Source organism: Centruroides vittatus, unplaced genomic scaffold (assembly GCF_030686945.1).
Source record: "Centruroides vittatus isolate TY-2023 unplaced genomic scaffold, ASM3068694v2 contig_912, whole genome shotgun sequence".
Taxonomy (NCBI): Eukaryota; Metazoa; Arthropoda; class Arachnida; order Scorpiones; family Buthidae; genus Centruroides; species Centruroides vittatus.
In genome coordinates, this window is record NW_027122601.1 from 200,258 (window position 1) to 223,552 (window position 23,295).

Here is a 23,295-nt window from a genome sequence, read left to right on the forward strand (position 1 = left end):
TCAAACAACATTATTTCAATATTTTGCAAAACAGTAGCTAAATGAAATTAGCTGAATAAAAATAATTGCATAAATAAAATTACATTTTATGCAATTATTTTTATAAATTTAATGATTTTATCCTCTAATATTGCTTATATGTATATTTTAAACTTAGGTACATTGATGGAATAATTGCAATTATTTCTATTGTTTATTATCAGAAATTAGTGTGTTTCACTTAACTTGTGTTAATTGATGAATTAATCGTGTTAAACAAGGTTTTCCTGTATTTTATGTCAAATTATTTATGCATTTATATATTTAATTTTTGGAAATACTTTAAACGGTTTAAATAGATTATAGAAAAATCTCTTATTATACTATATTAATATAATCATTTGCATTTTGTATGCAGATTTTATCAAATATAACATAGCAGTACTATATTTTACTTAGTAGAAAAATTCTATAGTTTTGTTAAATGTAAGTTTTTAACATTAATATCAAGTATTTGATGTCATTAAAATCATTAAAATGAAATAAATTCAGACTAACAGTGAACTTAAAATGTTTAACTGTCATAATAAAAATAAACTTTCAAAAAATTAAAGATACCAATGAAAATGCTGAAATTCAAAAGTAATAATAAAACTGTTCAATGCTCTTTGTGAATAAAATCATTGTTTTAAACACTTTTTTAAAATAATTATTCAATTATTGATAGAAGAATTGGTGATAATTTTGAAAAAAGTTAAGCTTTATTATTATTCTGATCACTTTTTGTCCTAAATCCTCTGAGTTTTTATTAATATTTGTTACTGGTAGTTAAAGGTTTTGTTTTATGTGATCACTTTTTGTTCATTGAATATTTTGTACATTCAAAGTATACATTTGCTCATTCATTTTTACTTTTACACTTGCTGTTTTGATAAATTTACATATGACAGTGAGGAATATTTAAATATGTAAATTAATTTTTTTTTTAAATTAACCTAAAGTATGGAAACAAAAATAATTTGACCAAAGTAATGAAAATACTTAAAATCAAAAGAAAAATTTATTTAATCTTTTAAAATCAGGTAGATACAAAATTAAATATTTTAATTATAAATCATACTCTTAATTACATATCTACAGTTAAATGTACAAAGTACTTTCTATTTATAGAATTTAGACACATTTCAATAAAATTAAAGTTAAAGTATTTAAGAATAGTAATTTTTATTATACATTAATAATAGTGGTTTTTTTAATGTATCATTTGAAAAACCACTACAAATTAGAAAATTTTTCATGTTATTGGAAACAAATTATTAAAGTCTTTCAATTTAAATTTTAGATTGTAAATATATTTATAAAAAGGCTGTAAATATACACTATAACATATATTTATAATAAAAACTATAATACAAAAAAATTGTAAATATACATTTACAATTTTTAATTTATTAGGACTGTTTTTCCACATTGTGGGTTAAAACGAACGGAATCTTCAACTGGAATAATTACATTTCATCACGATGGACTGAGACGCCGCATTAATCATTCAAATTTTCAATCGAAGGGAATTTCTTCAGATTCATCTAAATCTCCACTCAAAAGTAAGTAAATATTAAGTATTTTTGAAAATATTCATAAATATAAATAGTTTTTATGTTAAAACTTAAAAATTATAATTTTTATCAAGGCTTCGTAGAAACTGTAAAAGTTAATTTAAATTGTAGAGTTTTAAAAAATATAAAAGATTTCTATATTTTCTAAAAAGTTTTTCTAATTAGTAAGTTAGTATATAAAATTATCATTGGACTAATTTTTAAAAGAACTAAATTAAACTAGTTTTTGTCTTTATATAAAATAATTTAGACATTTTGAGTTACAGCATCATTCTTAATGATACAATAATTGTTATAATTACTTTAAATAATGCTTTTTATCACTAAATGTGAAAATATTAATAATAAAAATTGTGATATAGGTTGATCAAAGATTTATGCCCATGCATTTATATGTACAGGCATCCACAGGAGAGGGGACAGATTGAGGCACTTGTCTTCCCTAGGATTGAATAAAAAATTTTCCAAATTATAATTGTAAAAGTGATTGAGTTGTGTAGCCTTAAACCTTCAACCATGGGACATTTTATCTGTCTTAAAATATCTTCTCTCTTAAAACACCAAAAAAAATTAAATAATTAAATAAAAATTTACTGATGTAATTATTTGTCTTCAAGCTTTGCACCCTCTGGAAAATTTTTTGTGGACACCCATGTATACATGCCTATTTATTTTTTTAACAAGTCAGAGGCAATCTGATAATTGGAGTTTTACTGTATTTGTAGTGATCTGAACTTTCTAATGATATATATTGTGAATAAACATTTAAATGAAATCACATTTTGTTGGTTTTTATAAAAGCAAATGAACAAATTAACTAAAATATCTATATTTTATATATAGATATTTTTCTATTCATTTTAGAGTTATGTTGAGTATAACCTCTACAACCAACATGAATAAAGATATCACTGTTTTGTCATAGTTTGTACTTGGTGCAGCAACTGTTAAAAACTAGTTGTGAATAGGGTTTCTCAACAGGATCTCAGGATCCTGGCTGCTTTTTTAACCCAGGAAATATCCCAAGAAATTCTTTTTGTCCTGGGAAATTCCTTTCATCCTGGGAAATCCTGCAAATTTCTTAAAAGTGAACTTTTTTCTTATTTTCTGTTAAATTTGAGGAAATTTTGCAAATAGAAAGTATAATTAACCCATAAACTTCAGAATACATTTGTATTTATTAATTTTAAGCCTGCTTATTAGTTTTTAAAATTTTGCTTGTTATGACATCTCACAGATTGTCAATAATAAATATGTAGCCTATTTGTAGCAGGACTTTGAATATTCTTTACTTGTCAGAACCTGTAATATCTGGAATAATTGGGCCAAAGCTGTCTTAATTTTAACTATACCCAGTAGCTTCAATAACTGCATTATGCCAGGCTGTGCAAATTGGGCAAGGATAGAAACAAGTACAAAGTCTGCAAGTATGAAGTTTTTCTTCATAAACCTGATTATTAAAGCCAAACAAACTGCCGAATTATTGGGCTATAAGCTTGATACCACTATTAAAGCAGTCAAGGTAGACAAATCAAGAATACTTGAGAGCAAAAGAAGTACTGCAACACATCTCGAAAACAAACTAGAAATCTTTGACACTAAAAATGGGTGAAAAAACATGTAACATTTGTCTTTTCTTAAATGCATTAAAGATGGTTCTACCCATATCCATTGAATTGGAAAGGGCATTTTCAGTAGCAGGACTTCTCATTATTAAAATAATAACCAGGTTGAATGATCAGAGTATTGACCCTCTTTGCTTTTTAAAATCTTATTATAAAAATTTACAATATTTTGTATTATGTTTTATTTAAAAAACGAAAATTACCTTCTAAGTTAGAAGTTTGATCTAAGTTCATTTTTTTTTTTAAATTTTCAACTCAGTTTAAAGGTAGTTTTTTTGTAAGCAGTTTCCAACAAACTTTCATAAACTTTTTCTCTTTGTGAAAATTTCTACATAATTCAAAGGTAATTTTAATATATATTTTACACAGCATTATTAATATTATGATTTTGCAGGTTGCATGACGTATTAATTACTTTTAAAAATGAAAAATAATTATATCATTTGATTTCAAGATATTTTTTATATTTTAAAAATAATTATATCCCAGGATCCCCATAACGGTTCACTTTTTTCCCAAAATCCCGGGACAAGCAAAAGATCGGGAAATGAGAAACCCTAGTTGTGAAGTTAAGATATCTCTGTACCTAAGTACAGGAACAATACATATTGATAACTATGATAAGCTTTATTTAATAAATTTATTCTTTAATCTGAATAAATTTGAAATTATTTTTCATTATCTTTTTGATAAATAAGTTCAAGAATGTTCAATAAAATGTTTTTAATATCAATAATATGTTTGTTTTTTAGAAAAAATATTTATGATTGCAAAGAGTTTTATATTTATGATAAAGAATTTTCATATGAATTTTCATATACATCATGCCAAAAATATGAATTATTATGTTATTTTGCCCTTGTGAATTTTGCAGTAAAATCAATTTTTTATATATCTAATGTTTTATTTAATTTTGTTAAATTATTTTATTAGTTTAATTTATACATTTAATTTAAATTAATTTTTGTGTAATATTAATTTAAATAGATAAAAATTTATTTATAATTAAAACTTTTTTCCAGCTTCATTTGGTAGTAATTTGGGTCCGCCATCTCGTTCACTTTCTGTATCACCAAATCCTACACACAGTCCTATATTAAAAGCACAATTATCAGCACCACCACGTCCATTGCCTTCTGTTTCTCAAGTGCATCCACAACTCCAACAAGCTTTAGCTAGACAGCCATCTGTTTCTCCATCACCTCCACCTTCACCTCGCCATCCTTCACCAAGTACAACACCTACGCCTTCCCAGTCAAATTCTGCTGGTTCAAGTACATTAATAAAGAGTTTATTAGCCAGCAAAGTAACAAGAAATCTTCAGAGACAACAGCTCTTGCAGCAACAGTCAACACCTGTTAATCAACCAAAACCTTCATCACCAACAAATACTGTTTTGTCTTCAATGGGAATTCCTATAATATCCAATCAACATGGAAAGTTACCACCAAAAAGTCCTCAAAGGGGGATAGTAACTTTGAATAAAGAACAAACTGTGTCTTCCCCTTCCTTTTCTTCAAAACAAAATTCATCTCCTAATATTGGAAAAAATCTGCCTAAAATCCAGAAATCCCCTTTTAGAACAGGAACAATAATATCAACTTCTCGGCTAAATGGATTACAGAGAGAAATACAACTAGAAGTAAGTCAAAAATACTTTATTTATTGGTTATATTTCCTTAAATGCTTAATAAAAATCTGAAGTTAACATCTGAATTTTATTTAACTATAATAGTTATTACATTTTACATATTTAATGATTTCTTAGAAATTGTCATAAATGAAAATTTTGTTTGTGGGTTAAATTTTATGTTTGGAAAAGTAAGTAAATAAAAATTTACTACATAGTGAAAGAATAACACAATAAATTACACTTTTGATGTTGAAACTAGTGTTGTGGAGTTGAAGTCATTAAAATTCTTCTGACTTTGGCAACTTCAGTCTTGAATTGTAGTATTCGAGAAATGTGAAAATGGACACTTTAATAAATTTAGATATCTATAAATGCCATTTCACACCAAAAATTATGATTCATTCCACAATATTTGACTGGCTTTGCATTTGTAAAAAAATATCTTAACCTTTATATTTTATTATTATTATTATGTTAGGTGTAGTGGCTTATATTCAGTTGACACTGGTAGCTGTGTACTATGCTAGACCGGAGTCAAGGCATAGCAACCAAAACAAAACTAAAATTAAATAAGTGTGTCAGTGTCAGTATTCAGGAATTTCCTAACAATATGGCATGTATTTAATATTGTGGTCTTCTGTAGTGTGATGTATGTATTTTTATTCAATTGTAATCATACCACACACACTACACAAAAGCCTGTAATAAGCATGTGTAATAAGCACTCTAACCATCATCCACAGATGCCTTATTTCCTGGGCGAGTTCTGTGTACTTGCTGATTTTTCCAGTGAATGTGTTTTGTATATTGTGAGTGTTTGGAATGGCTATGTCTATAATGTATGTGATTTTATTGTGTTTGTCAATGAGTATGATGTCTGGTCTGTAGTGGTAAATTGTTTTATCTGTGATTATGGCTCTGTCGTAGTACATTTTGTGTGTGTTGTTTTCCAATATTGTCTGTGGAATATACTTGTAGTATGGTTCGTGGATGTCTAATAATTTGTGTTTCTTTGCAAGTTCTTGGTGTATTATATTTGCTACTTGATTATTATTATTATTATTAATTATTTTTTTTTTAAGTAGCTCATATGTTATGTGAAAAAGATTAAACTAAGTAGCATATGAACCACTCAAAAAAACAAATGATTTTTTTCAATGTGTGAGTATAATGTTTGTGGTTTTAGATACTAGCACACAACATGAAGGCAATCTGCCAAAAACGGAACGTTCCTTCTGGGAGTATTTTAAGGGAAACTGGCTCCTATTCAGGCATTATTGACATGATGAAAATCCAGAAAACTTTACTATCCAGCCTGTCAGCCCAGGTGTGAACCTGAGCAATTTCTATTGTTTAGGGATCAAATCTGCACAGTAACTGGTGCTGTATGAATGTAAGATGAAGAATAACACACTGACACTGATTCTATGTGAAAAATTTTTGCAGGCTCTCGACCAGGATTTAATGCTGGATCCTTTACAGCAGCAGTCTGGAACACTACTGCTCAGCTTTCAATGTGTCCAAAAAAAAAAAAAAAAAGGTCTCTGAAATTGGTTATTGGAAGCTCTACCATGTTACTAAAGCAAGAATGCAAAGTGCAGAGACAGTGATAAAAAGCTTATGGCACTGCTCTGAAGTGTCAACTTTATCTTTACCAAAGAGAACCTCCCCAAAAAAAAAAAATTTGACTTTCATTTCAGATGCCATAATTTTTACTTAGCACAATATTTTTTATATCTCAAATATTTTTATTCTGATTGCTATTTGGCCATTGTCGTCTTTGTATGATTTCTGCTAATGCACTTTTCCCAAAGACTGACTTATCACATTGGATTGACCATAGAACAGAATAATCTTGAGACACACAATCTTAATACATAGATCCTTTTTTAGGATTTGTAAGCATAACTTATGTGTACACATTATTAATTTCTTAATAAAACGCCACTACATACATATACAGGTACAGTACATGTAGCACAACTCCACCAAATAAGAACATTTTAACCAGAACATAAACTTGTAGTGAATTATACAAATTTTCATTCAACTTCCAGGAAAATTGATGAAACTATAATGAATTCACAGTAGAATTTACTAACTTTTCTTTTGCATATCTGCTTTGGCTTTCATTCTGCAAATTGTGTCTCAAGCTCATTCAGTTCCCTGTTTAATCCAGTGTGATAAGTCCATCTTTGGAAAAAGTGCACTAGCTTAAAACATACAAAATTAAATGTTTTCCTTTGGATATCAATTTTTTTTTAGAAATTAATTTTTTCACTTCCTTTCTATTGGTTGCATGTTATTTATAACTATTTATTATTGCTTTTATAATATAATTTGATCTTAAAACAATCAATAGAAAAACAATGAAAAAATTAAACCAAGATCAGAATCTAACTAAAAGAGAAACAGACTAAAAGAGGAAGAGAAAACTGCAAAATGTAATTAATAGAATTGTTCCAGTGTATTATTCGCTGGCTTAAGTTCTCTGGGCACAATTGTGCACATCTGTTCTAGATAACTGATTTTTTTCCAAAATTCATATTTTAAAATTTACTATAATTGACTTTAGTCAACCATAAGTAGAAAACTAACTTTTCTTGTAATAGCTGGGAGGGGAGAAACTATTCTACAGACCAATTTATGATATTATTCATCAAATCATTATTTTTTGCATTTTATTGTATTAAAATTTTTCTCTAAAATGATTAAATTTAAATCAGTTTATGATAATCTATATATATAATCAAGACAAGTTGATAATAATAATAATCATCACAGAGCCCAAATGGTAAGGAGTTGAAAGTTGAAATTTGGTACACAGTTAGGGTATGTCATGAGAACGCACACTAAGGAATTTTTCGAAATTCCTTCCCACGGGGGAGGGGGACAGGGTTAAGTGTTAAGTAACAATGGAAGTGTCAAGTAACAATGAAATTGTCAACAATAAAAGTGTTATGTAACAATGGAATTGTTAAGAGAAAGCGACGTGCAAGACGCAGATGCAGTTTTTTTTCGTTTTTGCGGGAAATCGAACATATTTTTAGACCCATCGTAAAAATTCTCTAATTAGTCCGGAAACAGGTGGATCCAATTCTTGCATTCTGTGAAAACGGGTAAGGTTGACTGTAATGTAATAATCTTAATCTTCACTATCGTTAATTTTGCCCGAGCAACGCCGGGCCCATCCGCTAGTTTACTAATAAAAGAGGAGTTCTTTTAGCCAATTGAGATATAGTATGTTTCTTTATGCACTTGAAAGTTTTTATCAGGTAAATTTGTTATATCCATTTTTTATTCTTGCCATAAATTTTAGTACAACTTTTTATAGAGAAATTTTAAATAAAAATATTTGGATGTCTAATGGTATCTTTCTTATGAAAAGAATCATACTGAAACTCCTTAAAAAGGGGAAAGATCAGAGTCCATATTTCAAATTAGCTGGAGTCAGACTATTTGTTTACCAACTTTACCACACTGGCTGAAACATAAATTATTATGAGCCATGTTTAAAGAATTAAATAAAATTATTCAAAACTTTAATTTTAAAAATATTGAAAAATTTTTATGATTGTCATTTACCAAACATTAGATTATATTAAGTTTATAATATATTATCAGATATAATTAATTTTAGTTTTTATTACTTCTACAGAAGAAAATTATTATAAAAATATTTTAAATTATTATTTTAAAATATTATATATTATAAATACAGTGGGTGATCGGTTAACGGACAAATTGGATAACGAACACTTTCGCGAAAGATTTTTGTGTTCGGACAACAAACACCTCACAGAACAAACACAAGAAGAAGTGATGTAAAATAACGAATACTGATTGGTCTTCCCTTGTCTTCAGGCAGCAGTTCAAAACTTTTTGGAGTGTGGGAGATAGCATTGATGCTCAACCTGGTATATATTAATCAGATAGTATTTTTCCAAACTTTGAAACTCTCCCTTGTAATTCCAGCCTTTTATTTTTCTGACAGAAACAATTCTTTTATGGTATTTGCGAGACTGTCAGGCAGGCACTCGTTTTGCATCTGTTTTTATTTTCAAAAGATAGAGAGTGGGCAGATGTCTGATGTTGCTAGGTAGTATGGCTTGAACAGGTCTACAGTAGGCCGCAGTTCAATCTTATCTGCAAAGGATACAGTATAATCAAGTAGACTCAAGTAGCTAAAGGAGTAACAAAAATTACATATGAAAAATAAAGAACATTGAAGAGCTCATAATGGAACCCAAAACTGATCTGACAACAGAAGAACACCAAGAACCTTGGCGAGATATGTTCTCTTCTGAAAAAGAGGATTAATACTGATATCTGCTATTAAAAATCTTTTGAAGAAGTGGGAGGATGTCAGAACAATGATCTTAGAATGGCATCCAAACTAGGTTGAGGTTAATAGGCTTGGAGATCTCTACAATTACAATGCAATTGACATTAGACAGATTCTTTAACCCCCCTCAAACTGAAAAAACATGACTAATAAAAATGCAAGACTGTGCATACATGTATTTTTATTATTACATATAAATAAACGTAGTAAAAAAGTATATACAGTAGAGCCTTGTTTATCCGAATCAATTGGGGACTGGGGTTGTTCAGATAACTTTAAAATATTCATTTGTTAGAATAGAGATTTCAAAATTAAAGGAAAATCTTTAAATTATTGTTTATTTACTGATGTAATTTTGACCTCAATTTCAGTATTATTTAGAAAGGTTTATAATTCATTAAAAGTTTTCTAAATAATACTGAATATTGAGGTCAGAATTAATGTTGTAATAAAAATTGAAAAAATAAGAAGTCATTTCAAGCAATTTATATTATAGTTTATTTTTGATCGGTTATCACTTAATTAACTAAAGGGAAAGAATAATTGAGGGAGGTCCAAAATATTTTTAGAAAGAATGACATGAATTCAAATGTTTTTTGATTTCAGATCATAAAATTGTAATTTGAATTTTTTTCTGAAGCAGAAAATGTTAAGATCAGAAATTTTGTGTTACACTCTTTAATTCCAATTTTATTTATAATATAGGCCTACTCATGTGCATTAAGCTGGATGTAAGGTCATGTGTGTCAAATGACATTATTTTGCCACATTCTGATATATTAGTTATGAGAACAAAAACTAGTAAATATTACAATACAATATTAAGTTTGTCATGTTCTCAATTATGTTGGTAGATAGGAGCACTCAACTTTTTTTTTGCTTCAACAGTTACTGATCTGGACTACCTCAATGTTGACAAGTCTGCAATCACTGATCATGTGAAATGGTATAATTAGTGCCTTACTGATCATAATGCTCAGTTTATAGAAACAAGAGAGGGTGGTTATTAACACAACCTACCAGTAGTCAAGCATTTGAATTGCTGCTAAAACTCATCACTTCAACCCTCTTGAAAAGTCATAGAAGACTCTTTTTGTGATTTTACAAATGTACACATAATTTTGTTAGGCAAATGAATTATTTTATTTGCAAAAATTATTAGACTAGAAGTAAGTAGGATTCCTGTAATATGGAATGATTAGGAATACATCTATCTTTCTTGCATCAGTTTTTAATATATATTATACTGTATGAAAGCAACATTCAAGCTGCTGGCATTACACACACTACAGGAATATTAAAAAGTTTAATTATTGAGAGAATTATCACTAAATTTACCTAATTAATTAATTTGAAGTTTAAGAAGACTTACAAAAAATATATAAGTTTTTTCAAGTGTATACTTTTTATCCTTTTCACAATCAATTTTTTAACTTTGTGTAAAATTTTTAATAATCTATTATTATTGTTTTAATGAAGATTTACTTATATCTTCAAGCCAATTTCCTGTTACTTCTGTATTGGACTGTGAAAAGGATAAAAAGAATAGACTTGAAAAAGGTTATATATTTTTTTGTAAGTCATCTTAAACTTCAAATGAAGATAATCTTGGTTTATGTTGCCTTTATAATGTATGATTTTTATATTTAATTAATATTTGATTTTACTTCAATGATTTTAAATAAGATTGTTTCAAAACTGTAACAATTCCATCTATATATTATTTTTCAAACAATATTAAAAATTATTAGAAAATTGCAATGAATCTTAATGATTTTCTAAATGACTGCTGGATTAAATCAGGCTACTATTCTGTAATTATTTTGATTAATTCATTAATTAATTAAATTGTACAATAAAAATTAATTGCCATTAATTAATTAATAGCAACACATCCACACAGTCAATGGAGATAAGGTTCAAGTCCTGTTCTAGGCCAATTCTTTTCTTCCAGATTATTCTAAATTATGTATAAACTATTAATTTAATTATAATTATTATTAGATTTAATAAGAGATTGTGCCTAACACTGCCTGACAAATTATTTAGAAATCAATTTAAAATAATAGTAAAGAATTAGCCTAATTTAATCCTGCAATTGTTTGGCATATTACTAATATATAGTGTGAACCGATAGTAGGTGGAATGGGGTTTGTGTTAGGGTTATACTATAATAATGGTGTATATTTAACTTGGTTGAAAAATTACATCAGAGATGCATTTCAAGAAATTAATACACGAAGATACTTATGCAAAAATGTTTGCCAAAGCTTGAAATGGTGAAATGTAGATTTCAAAGCTGTGTAAATTGTGATGGACAACAGTTTGAGCACCTGCATTGATAAAATTGTATTGTATTGTATAGTAAATATAATTGTAACATGTAATGTCAAAATTTATTTATTTATATATATATGAAATCTCAATAAATGTTATCATTTATTGTCCACCTACTTTTGGTTCACCCTGTATGTTGGCTGATTTTTAGTTAAAATTCAATATGACATAAAATCAAATATAAAAATCTTAACATTTTTATCCAAATGAAATAAGACTTTGAACAAACTTGAAATACAGAAGTTAAACTATTAATGGCATATGTATTTACAAAATTTTTGATAAGCTCTTTCATTTTTATTTCAAAAGTTTACATAGTTTAAAATGTTTTTCCCTCCTAAAAATTAATTGTTTTAGGAAAACATTTTCATTATAGATCAAATTATTTTATTAATATTGAATAAATATGTTTAAAATGTGTGTTTTTTTTTTCAGGTTTGCTCTATAGCTGATGATGCTAAGGGAGCAAATGACAATCTGCAAGACACTCAAGGAAATCAGGTACAAAATCATATATTAGATAAAAACATATCCACTACAGGAGAAAGTGGTATTAGAACAGGATGTCCTCAGGAAACTGAAACAAATATTGAAGAAGAAAAGATTGAAACATTGCAAGGTGCCAAGTGTATGGATGTTAAAGAAAGTACAACCTCATGTTCAACAAGTTTGCCAGCTCCTCTTGTATCTGTTACTTCTCCTAAACAAAATAACCCAAATAATCTCAATAACCAGTCATTTTTAAAATCAAAATCGCAAACATCAGGAATAAATTCAACATTTTTACAAAATTCAAAAAGTCAAAATGGTTCTGGTGTCTTTGCTGAAAGTAGTGCATCCCAGAAGTTATCAACATCACATTTATTAAAGTCTGTTCTCAGCAACATGTGTGAAATTACAGAAGATGAAGAATTGTCTAAAAAACGTCAGCTTGACAAAGTATATAAAAGTTCTCCACTTCTTAATGGATTATTGGATAAAGGGAAAATTGCTCTAGTGATGGAAAAAGAACAAACACCTAATGTTCAGAATGGTAACACAAGTACTTCTAAACAAGATGATGGAGTGAAGGAACCAAAGCTGTTTGAGAGTGATTCCAATAGTTCCTCTAATTACAGTATAGAAGTAAGGAATGCCATTGGTATAAATCATACAAATGGTGAAGGCATCTCTGTTGATAAAGGAAATGTGCAATCTACAGAACAAGGTACAACAGAAAGTCCAGAAAATTCCAATTTAGTGTCGGATTTGTCATCTATTTCAGATATTGCACGGACATTAGAAAGTGCATCAAAAGCAATTTCGCAAACTAATATAGAATGTCATGCTAATGTACCCTTTCCGTCTACATCTGTTACAACACCTAGCACAACTCAAACTATTAGGACGAGTCCACAAATAACAGTTGTGCAACCAAATTCACAAGTGAGGTTACCATCTACAACTTCAAATATCACTCTTCGTTTTCTCTATACAATACCACGAAGAGATGATAGTAATGAACTAATTGGTTTTCCTCGTGTGTCTCTAAATCAATTAAATCAATTACGTCAACAAACCGAATCTAATTCCACTGCAATGAAAAGGCCGTCCAGTGATTCTACATCTAATGCAGTAGAGGCAAAGAGAATAAGACCAGAAAATAAGATGGCTGTTCTAGAAACAAATGTACATTGTCCTCTCTCTGCAATTCCTCCAGTTATTATAACAACAACTAAGTCACCAAATAATGTGAATCAGGATACAAAATCATTCCAAACTACTTCAAAACAACAAAAAATTGAACAAAGTCGTCCACCATCTGTTAATAGTACAGATAGTGAATCAAGTAAAGAATCTCAAATTTTAACACAAGCATCTACAAGTACAGATAGTTCATCCAGTACAAATACATCATCCATACCCTTAAAAGTGCCATCTAAGCTTGAGTATATTTGTGAGTGGAAGGGATGTAATCGGTAAGTGTATTTTGTAAACTAATAAAATTTTAATTGCTTTAATATTATAAAATATGAATAACAAAGTTAACAAATCATAAGGAAACATTTTAATAATTTTAAGAAGTTGATTAGTACTAAAATATTTTTGAATCATTAGTAAATAATTGTACATAATTAATTTAATAATAATAATAATTAAAGTTGACCAGATCCTAAAATGTAAAAAGTGGGACATTAGACTGGAGGCTTCAATGTGATATCAGATAAGTCACACAATTGATTCAGTAGATCATCATTGATGACAAATTTTACAAACAACCAGTGAACATTTTACTTGTCCATATATTTTTGTTTATAAAAAAATAATCTCCAGCAGTAGCAACAATAAACAGTTAATTATGGCTTTGTTTGCTTTAACTGCATATATTTCTTTTAACTCAGATAATTAGCAAAAGCCATAAACTCCCTTTTATAACTGATCGGCAAGACAATGTACCAGTACTTGCAAGTAGTGCATATCCACTGTTCTCCAATAGACAAGGTTACCAGATTGAACAATAAATTGTCAATTGGCAACTGTTTCTATAAATTGGATATTAAAATTTTTACACTGTAACTTCAGGCAATTTATTTTTTACTTATAATTCATGCAGTGAATATTAGCTATTTTTGAATATACAGTAGCTCCTTGTTATATTGCTGATTCAGAAGCACTTGAGTCAATAATTTTTAAAATATCAATTGCCATTGAATTTCTTTTTGCAACGAAATACAGTATTTTATTTCTACCATTGTCCTTGAAACTACCACTGCAGGTGAAACAATAAATTCATCAAGATATAAATAAGCAAAACAGGTGAACAGATCAATTATCATTTATGTTTCTTTTTGACATTAAAAGTTGTTAATTTATTGGTTTTAAGTACTGCCTTCTCATTTACAACTTTCTGTGATTTCAAAATTTAACACCTTTATTCACATAATAGTGTGAAATTTTGAAATCACTGCCAAATGTGTAAAGAAAATATTTCTTTATTTATGAACCTAAGTTCTAAAATTTTTTATACAGTAGAACTTATTTTGCTTCCTGGAGAACTTTTACTTTCTGTAATTTTATAAGTTTTGATGTTTTCTTATATGTTCAATATTTATTTTAAAAATTTTTCAATTACTTTATTTATAATTCTTATTGAAAAATATAAATTACACAAATTTTTAATAAGCAATTTATTATGAAATATAGTATTGTATAATAAAATTGCAACTGATATTTTGTTTTTATATCAATAGTATTTGTCTTTAAATGTCATTATGAAAGGAACAATAATGCTAAATGAATATTCATGATATTGATGCTTATGTAAACATCATTTAATATGATATAACTATGAATAAAATTCAGTATCACAAAACTAAGCTTATTTTATATCAGAAACATTTGCTGATGAAAGAATAGAGGATATAGATTCCATATCACATATAATCTGTTTAGTATAATTCCAAAATTTTTAGTACTTGGTTATATCGCACTTTTTATTTGTCTCTCAACAAGCACAATATAAAAAAGGGCTGCTATAATTATGAAACGGTTCAAAAATAGAGACATTTTTCAGGACAGTTTCAAAGTTGGAACAACATATTAAAAAACAGGACTGTATCATTTAATTCAGGATGTCTAGTCAGTTAAATAATAATAATAATTTTAAACACAGATATATACATAAAAAGTATTGAAATATAATAATAGCTTATTCTGTCGTTATCCTCAACGCTGCCTTGGCTTAGCATTAGGCACCAGTATATATGATGTGTGAGCTACGTTCAATCAACACTACTATCTACAGAAAACAAAAAATATCGCAATTACACAAAACTAACTCTTTCAGACAAAAACAGTATACCATTAAACCTTCATAACATTGAACAGAATCTAATATATTATACAAGAGAGACATGTCATCAGACTATTTTAGGCTTTGGAAGAGTTTCGTGGCAAGCACCCTAGTGATCTTAGTCATGATCACATTGACAGAACTGCATCAAACTTCTGGCTACACATGATTGCCATACAAGACCAAGTCATAATTACAAGAAACTACACACAGCATTCATAGACAATACTTATAGGAAATTCTACATTTTTGCACAAACTGTACAATATCTCATATCAGGTTGCACATTGGAGCCACACTGAGATCCATACAACAACACACAAGCACCAAGGTGACTGGAAATCTAACCCAGCCACCACTTTAGCAGCATATGCTATTCTAATCAAGGTTCTACATGTGTTGAATGGGACTGAGCTTGAATTATCTAAAAAAAATGGGAATTGCCAATACATACAGTATGCAGAAACATTTCATATCTATAAAACATGTATGGACATTCTATCAAATACGAGGATGTTAATTCTCTGTTGGCAGCTTGGTCCTTTTTTGAATACCCTCTGTGTATATGATGCGAAGCATTGCAGTGGCTACAGCATGGACTGTTTATATTATTTGTTTTAATAGTATTTTGTATTTAATGTATTTATTTGTTTACTCTTTTTTGGGGGAGCTGCAAATTGAAAAAATTGTAGACCTATAAAATCCTGTTGATGTCTGTCCATCCTTTCATCCTTAATCTCAAGAATCGAGTTAGATAGTTGAAAGTCAGGGCCATAAATGGAAAGCTTAGGGGCAGAAGACCCTGATTAACTATATACGAACTTTCAGTTTGCGCTAGAAGTTATGTTATTTCAGTTCAAAAATTTTCCCCTGAAAGAAGTTAGATGGCAGACATGACTGCATTGTAACAGGAAAAGTATGATGTATAGGGGGACAAAACACTACTAATTTGAGATGGAGAGCATATATTTTAAATGAAATAAATTAAAAATGTGATTAAAATTTGCAGCTCAGCATTGTGATGATGTCACAATAAATAATTGTTCTTATAATTTTTTCTAATTAACTATACAAATAAAAATAATTATTTTTTAAAATATTTATTTAAATTATTTACTTTTATTTGTATAGTTAATTAGAAAAAATTATAACAAATAATTACACAAATTATTTAATTTGTAATATTTATTTTATTTTATTTATATGTTATCATTTTTGAATATCTTCAAATTTATACATTTGTTTTAGGATATGTTAACATTTCTACGTAAAAATTTTAATTTATATCTTAGAATATAATTGTCCATACTACCATTGTAGCATTCCATTACATATTCCTCTTGAAGAAAGCCATTAAAAATGTCTGAAAACATCTTAGTTATTAAATTTTTAAAATTATTTTGCATTTCAAGATTGTTTGAGTGTGTTTATCTTTGCATGGCAGTTGTAAATTAGTTTTAACTTACTACACTAATAGCAGGGTTAGAAATTAAGAATATGTTTTAGTTGTCCAGCAAGCAACCAGTTCGACTTCTGATTGTCCTGTAATGAAATCAATTGTCCAAACTACAGTTACTATATTTAACAAGTACTATCATGTAATTATTAGCTGTTTATATTTTAATTTTATTCATATGTAGTATTGAATAATAAATTTTATTTAATATCCAATTAGTCATTACTTTTTATAATATCTTAGGATTTTTCTATTTGTCTGTGCACCACATTCTAAATATTCAGTTTTCTGGATGTTTAATTACAAGCCATTTTGCTCAGGTGTGATGTGTTTTCAAGCTTCTTTTGATTCTGATCTGCAATGAAAACATCATCTGCATAGAATGTGGGGTTTAGAAGAGTAACATTCCTAAACTGTTAAGACAGTAAATTTATGAGGGGTTGTGGGGAGACAAGGAGAACAAGAGAGAGGGACAAGTCATCCTTCACTTTTCCCTTACAACTGTTGGTGATGGTGCAAAAGGGACAAAAGACATTGCGAAAGCCGGAACATTACCATTCTATCAAAACGGTTATGAACACTGGAAGATTATTGTTATTTCTATCACTATTCCTACATAAAATATTGTCTATTTTCTATGCCTGTTATTAATTGCTTTAAAAATTAATCATCATCATTGCATTTTAAAAGTGAATCACAAACAGAAACATGCTCAATAAGATTTCATTCACTTAACTGGTGGTGAATCCAAATATCATAACAGGAAGTGTATCCAAGACCAACCAAATGTCTGACAACAGATGTTTGAGATATTTTTAAGATGTCTGCTGTCTCTTGTGTTGTTCAGTGATGATCTTTTTGGATTAAAGTCACTATGGACTCCTCTTTATGGTTAGTGGCCATCCTAACTAAGGTGCATCTTCAAGAGAAAAATCTCTTGCCCTAAATTTCATAAGCTATTTCTGGTATGTTTGATCAGTAACTGCATCCTCCCCATATACAGTACACATCTTCTTTTTAAGTTTTTGTTGCATTTTTTCCTTTTCAGAAATAATAGAGCATGATATGTCAAAAATGTACCTTATTATCTTCCATTTTAATGTGTTTTTTTTTCCTTAAAAGATAACAGAATTTTAAAAAAATAACTGTAACTAGACTTGCATATTAAATGTGTAAATAAACGCAATGCTCACCTAAACAAATTAAAACTTGATAAGCATGACAGAGGTGACACAAACAAGTGATTATGTAAATACCTGAATGAACTTTCATCTCTATACTTTCTGTAACTTTTGTACATATGACCTGGTTTCTATTAGTGATTGCAAATTTACCAGGTATTACATTACCGGTAATTTGGTAATTATATTCGGAAAAAAATCCTACTTTGATAGTTCTATCAGAAATTCTAATATATCAGTAATACTTCTGTTTTCATTGACTTTGGTTATCGTCGGTTTCAGTTTTCGTCAATTTTTTTAGTGAAAAATTTGTCTCAGTTTCATCGATTGCCTCAGATTTTGTCGGCATGCCAAAGTTATCTTGCTGCTAATTTTGCAAAAATAAAGGGCGACCCATGCATTTTCTGCTCCAGTGTGGCATTATTTCTCATTCTGTGTGCATTACTCCACGACAGCCCACCATTGGCCAACGTTTCTGTTCCCTGAACTCTGGGCGTTCGGTTGTGGGCTCGCCAGGATGGGCTGGTCACGTGGAGTTTTCCAGGTTTTCTCCACGTCTGTAACGCCTGAATAGGGGCCAGTTACTCTTAAATGGACCTCCTGGAAGGCATTATTCCCCACAATACGACCATCATAAATGCATACAACTACTGTTACATGACAGCTACATCACACTTTACCACAGGGCGATATAGGCTAGAAGCTCATGTTCAACTAACTTCTACAAGACAAGACATTACCCCAGGTGTCTAGCCAAACAATTCCATTGCTTTCCTTTAGATTAGTTTTTTTATATTAATTTCTTATTGCTTTTAATATTTAACATTATATTAATTCTCTATAAAATGTGTTATTAGTATGCATTTTGGACTGTCTAGAACAAATTAATTGGATTTACATTGATTCATATGGAAATAATTGCCTCAGTTTTTGCCGGTTTCGGATTTCGTCTATTGTTTTCGGACGAATTATCAACAAAAACCGAGGTATCACTGTATCTGCAATGTACGAATTTGTGTTTTTGCAACACACTGATTTGACTGCTACTTTTATAGGTTGTAATGACTGTATTGTATTACAGCAATTCAAGTCCATTTTCAGAAAAGGTTATATCTGAACGAATATCAATTAGACTTTTTCTGACAGAATTTTGGATTTCTGAAAAGCATTCCAGCGTGGTCAACATATTGCTTCAATGTGTTTTTGAGTCTAATAGTAGAGATAACTCTTTTCCTAATTCGTCTTTAATATGCTTCTGAAGAATGTCATTTTTGAGTGGTGATTTTTGAAATGTTTTGACTACATTTTGTATTATCTTAATTAAAAGATTCAAAGTATCATCTTGGAAAACATCCCTGTGAAATTTAGTGTTATCAGGGCTTTCCTGTATCACTTCAAATCCTCTATCATCAGATTCATTGTCTGAGTAATCTCATCCTGAATTTTTTTCTGAATTCAGTGATCATCTTTTTAATCGAATGAGGAGATTTAGGAAGATTCGCATATCTACTTGCAGAGAAAAGTCATCTTAGGTCTTTTGATGTGCAAAATTTGGAGAATGGCAGTCCGTCAACTGATCCATATAAGATGATACTCGTCATTTTCTTTCTTGAAAACATAGTTATTTTTTTATTAGATTCACTTTATGCACTGTTTTTGGCTGTCTCCTCAGATTTTCTTTTCAATAAGTTTATATCATGACATTATACGAGATGATTATGCAGTTAATTTGATTTCGCTAGTACTTCCTCCGACTGCTTTGATTGTTTTAAAGCACTGTTTGCACACTCCAGCATCTCTTTCTCTTGTGCCATTGAAGTAATCCCATGGCAAATTTTTACTCATTACTACAATAAACATGAAACATACCGTATTAGGGAAAATAGTATTTTCTATTTTTATTTACCTTTATATCTATAACTATTCTTATATTTTTATTAATGTGTTCTTTTGTTCCTGCTTCAATTAATTTCACAATAAAGATTCCAATATCTGAATTTTACGAAATCTCACTTTAGCATCAATAAAGCACACACCAATGAACAAGAAACACAAAATTAAAAATTACTTTCTATGAGTCTTGCATTTTAATCAAGTTTAATTATAATTCCATTATGACAAACATTGATAATGTTTGTAAAGAAACTGAAAAGAATATTACTTACTAGGTAAGTTGTGTTTTCAGTCAGCACGTATTTATGAACTATTTTAAATCAAGACTCTGTAAGAAGTTTCCTTTTGCATCTCAGCTATTTCGAAAGCAAAAACAAGACCCGTTTTGGAGTATAATACAGGGAATCAAGCTATAAACAGACTAGAAAATTGTTTTTAGTAACCTTAAATTACAAATGGAATGATATATCATCACATGCACTGTTTTCTTATATATATAAGAAAACAGTGCATGGAAAGTATATATATATAAACTTTCCAAGCCCAATGTATTGATACCAAGCCAAACAATCATTGTAATTAATCAGGCTATTATTATGCTACTAGTAGCCAAGGATGTTCCCTAGTGGGTGTTCTAATAGCAGCGGTGTCATTCCATGGAATAAATAATAAATTCATACTGCATTTCTCATGGCATACCCTACTAAAATGCAGTCAAAAACAAAACAAAAAAAATGCATTTAAAATAGTACAGTAGAAGCTGAGTTCTTCAGGGTAATCCTTAACCCTCTTCCCCATGAGAGGAATTTTAAAAAATCCCTTTTCAATTAATGTGCATTCTCATGGCATACCCTACTAAAACACAGTCAAAAATGCAAAAAACCACATTTATTGTTATTTTAATATTGTTACGCAAAAAACTGAATTTATTGTTAATTTAAATAATAGCTAGGGGCACTCCTAGTGGCTGTTTTTGGCATACTGTGACAGAGACTGCCCAGTTTTTCAGTTTTATATAATAGATAATTAATAATTAGGAAACTAATTAATTAATTTGGTACTAGAGATAGATGTTAGGCACCATCTCTTATCTAAATTAATAATTATTATAATTTATTAAATAATTTAGAACATTCTGGAAGAAAAGAACTAGTCCAGAGCAGGATTTGAATCCACAACCTGTGCTTACTGTGTAGTGCACTTACCAGTTTTACCATCTGGACCCTGAGCAATTTCTTTGCTTCCAGACATATTTAAATTTATCCATAGGTACCATGCTGGGTAAAATAATAGTTGGCTGAGTGCCATAGTGGAGTACATAGACAAAGGAGTTGCCCCAGTCAGCATTGCAAGTAACCATGAATGGTTATATCTAAATTTAAATACATCTGGTAGCTAAGAGATTGCTTGGAGTTCAGATGGTGTAACTGGCAAGTGTACCACATGGTCAGTGGAGGTTATGAAGTCAAGTTCCATTCCAGGCTAGTTCTTTTCTTCCAGAATGTTTAAATTATTTAATAAATTATTATAATTATTATTTATTAGCTAAAGGGGAGATTTCCCTGTTACTGGGGGTGATACACATAGATATTAGTTAACAATTTTAGTTTACAAAAGTATTATATTGATAATAAAACAATCATAATTTAACAGAACCGTACAGTCATTTTGTCTTATGTCTTATAGACATGAACAGAGTAAGTAAAAAAATACCATATTAGGATATTTAAGTTTTATAATGATTTTTATTTACTATTAATAACATTTATTTAATTTTTTAGAATTTTTTTCTGTGATTTTAACATAGTAATTATAAATTTTATATAGATCCTTTTTATTGAGAAAGTTTAAATTTATTTTGACTTCAAGAGGAGATCTACAGTTACATATTCATATGATATCATATTGTTCACGCATATTTGTAAGTTCTTGACAGTTTTTTAGAAGGTGGAATGCTGAGAAATCTTTGGATTGACATAAGCAACAATGGGTATTTGAAAAATTTATGTAGGTATTATTATCAAAGACAGAGTATTTGTTAAGGCGTAGCTGGATTATTAGTTGTTTGATGTTCAAATTAATTGATTGCCACATGTATGGCTGGGAAGATGAAATTTCAAATAAGTTGGTGTACCAGAGATGATAATTACTATGGTTTAAAGAGAGTTGACCTTTATTTATAGATTGAGATATGGCAGAGTTTAATAGAAGAGTATAACTGTATTTCTAATCCTAAATGATATCTTTAAATAATAGATCTGATACGCCAAATGAGTTCAAAATTTTACTTAATTTGTATTGCCAGAGCTGCTTGTAATTTACATTTTTGCTCTGCTTGATTATTTCTTGATGTAGGAAAGTTATTTTATTGTCACTTTTGAATTTGAGTCTATAATAAAATTTAATTACATGTTTTAACAGCAAGGGAAATGACCAGATATGATATGTTTCGTGTCGGAGAGCATAACCGGGAATTGTTCTTTCTAGATGGAATAATTTACGTAAAAAATAGGTATGAAAGGACTCAAGTTTATATAAATAATCCAGACTGCAGATAGGGCTTGCATAGTAAATAATAAGGTTGATTATATAATTGTATAGTTTCATATGGATATTCAAATTAGAGGTTTTCAGGGTTGGACATAGGAATAGAAGGTTGTCGATAGCCTGCTTTACTTTGATGTTGATTTTTGAGATTTGAGCTTTGAAGGTTATGTTCCAGTCAAAGACGACTCCCAAATAGTTTACTTCATTAACTGTTTGTAGTAGAGTATTGTCATGATATATTTTTCAGATATTTTGCTATTATTGCAAAAAATAATAATGTTGGTTTTAGCCGGATTTATTACTAAGTGAATTGATTTAAAATAAAGACTTAGCTGGTTAATTTTTCTTTGTAATTATATTTTGGTGGGAGCTAGTATTACTAGATCATCTGCAAATAGTATGTATTGAAAGGTTCTGCTATTTATTTCAATACCATGGTAGAATTATGAAAAAGTTGATCAATGCTGAGAAGATAGAAATTAAACAAATATGGCAGAAGGGGATCACCTTGAAGAACACCTCGAGAAAGAGTTAGAGAGGGGGAGAAAGGATCTTGCCTTGTTTGATCTTTATGTTATAATTTGAGAAAAGCTTTTTTATAGTAGATACGAATCGAGTACTTGCACTGCAGGCTTTTAAATTATTTACTAGTAGTGGGATATAGATTGAATCAAAAGCTTTTTGTATATCACTGAAAATAGCATATACTTTTCTATGTTTTTTAATAGATGAAGTTGTATTATCATTAGTAATGTGAATATTGCTGATTCAGTTCCTTTATTTTTGGTAAAAGCATATTGAAATTTAGCTTCCAGATCAGTAACTTTAGCCCATTGTTGAAATTTATTTGC

At 29.1% G+C, this 23,295-nt stretch overlaps 1 protein-coding gene across 2 annotated transcripts in view; it reads left to right on the top strand.

The window, feature by feature from the left end:
- The window catches only part of Bap170 (Brahma associated protein 170kD), a 189,349-nt gene that overhangs the window by 144,451 nt on the left and 21,603 nt on the right, over positions 1-23,295 (top strand). For both annotated transcript variants that reach the window (XM_067281239.1, XM_067281240.1), the window contains exons 15-17: positions 1,435-1,583; positions 4,243-4,862; positions 11,971-13,493. In XM_067281239.1, the coding sequence (XP_067137340.1) occupies positions 1,435-1,583; positions 4,243-4,862; positions 11,971-13,493 (2,292 nt within the window). The remainder of the gene's footprint in view (positions 1-1,434; positions 1,584-4,242; positions 4,863-11,970; positions 13,494-23,295) is intronic.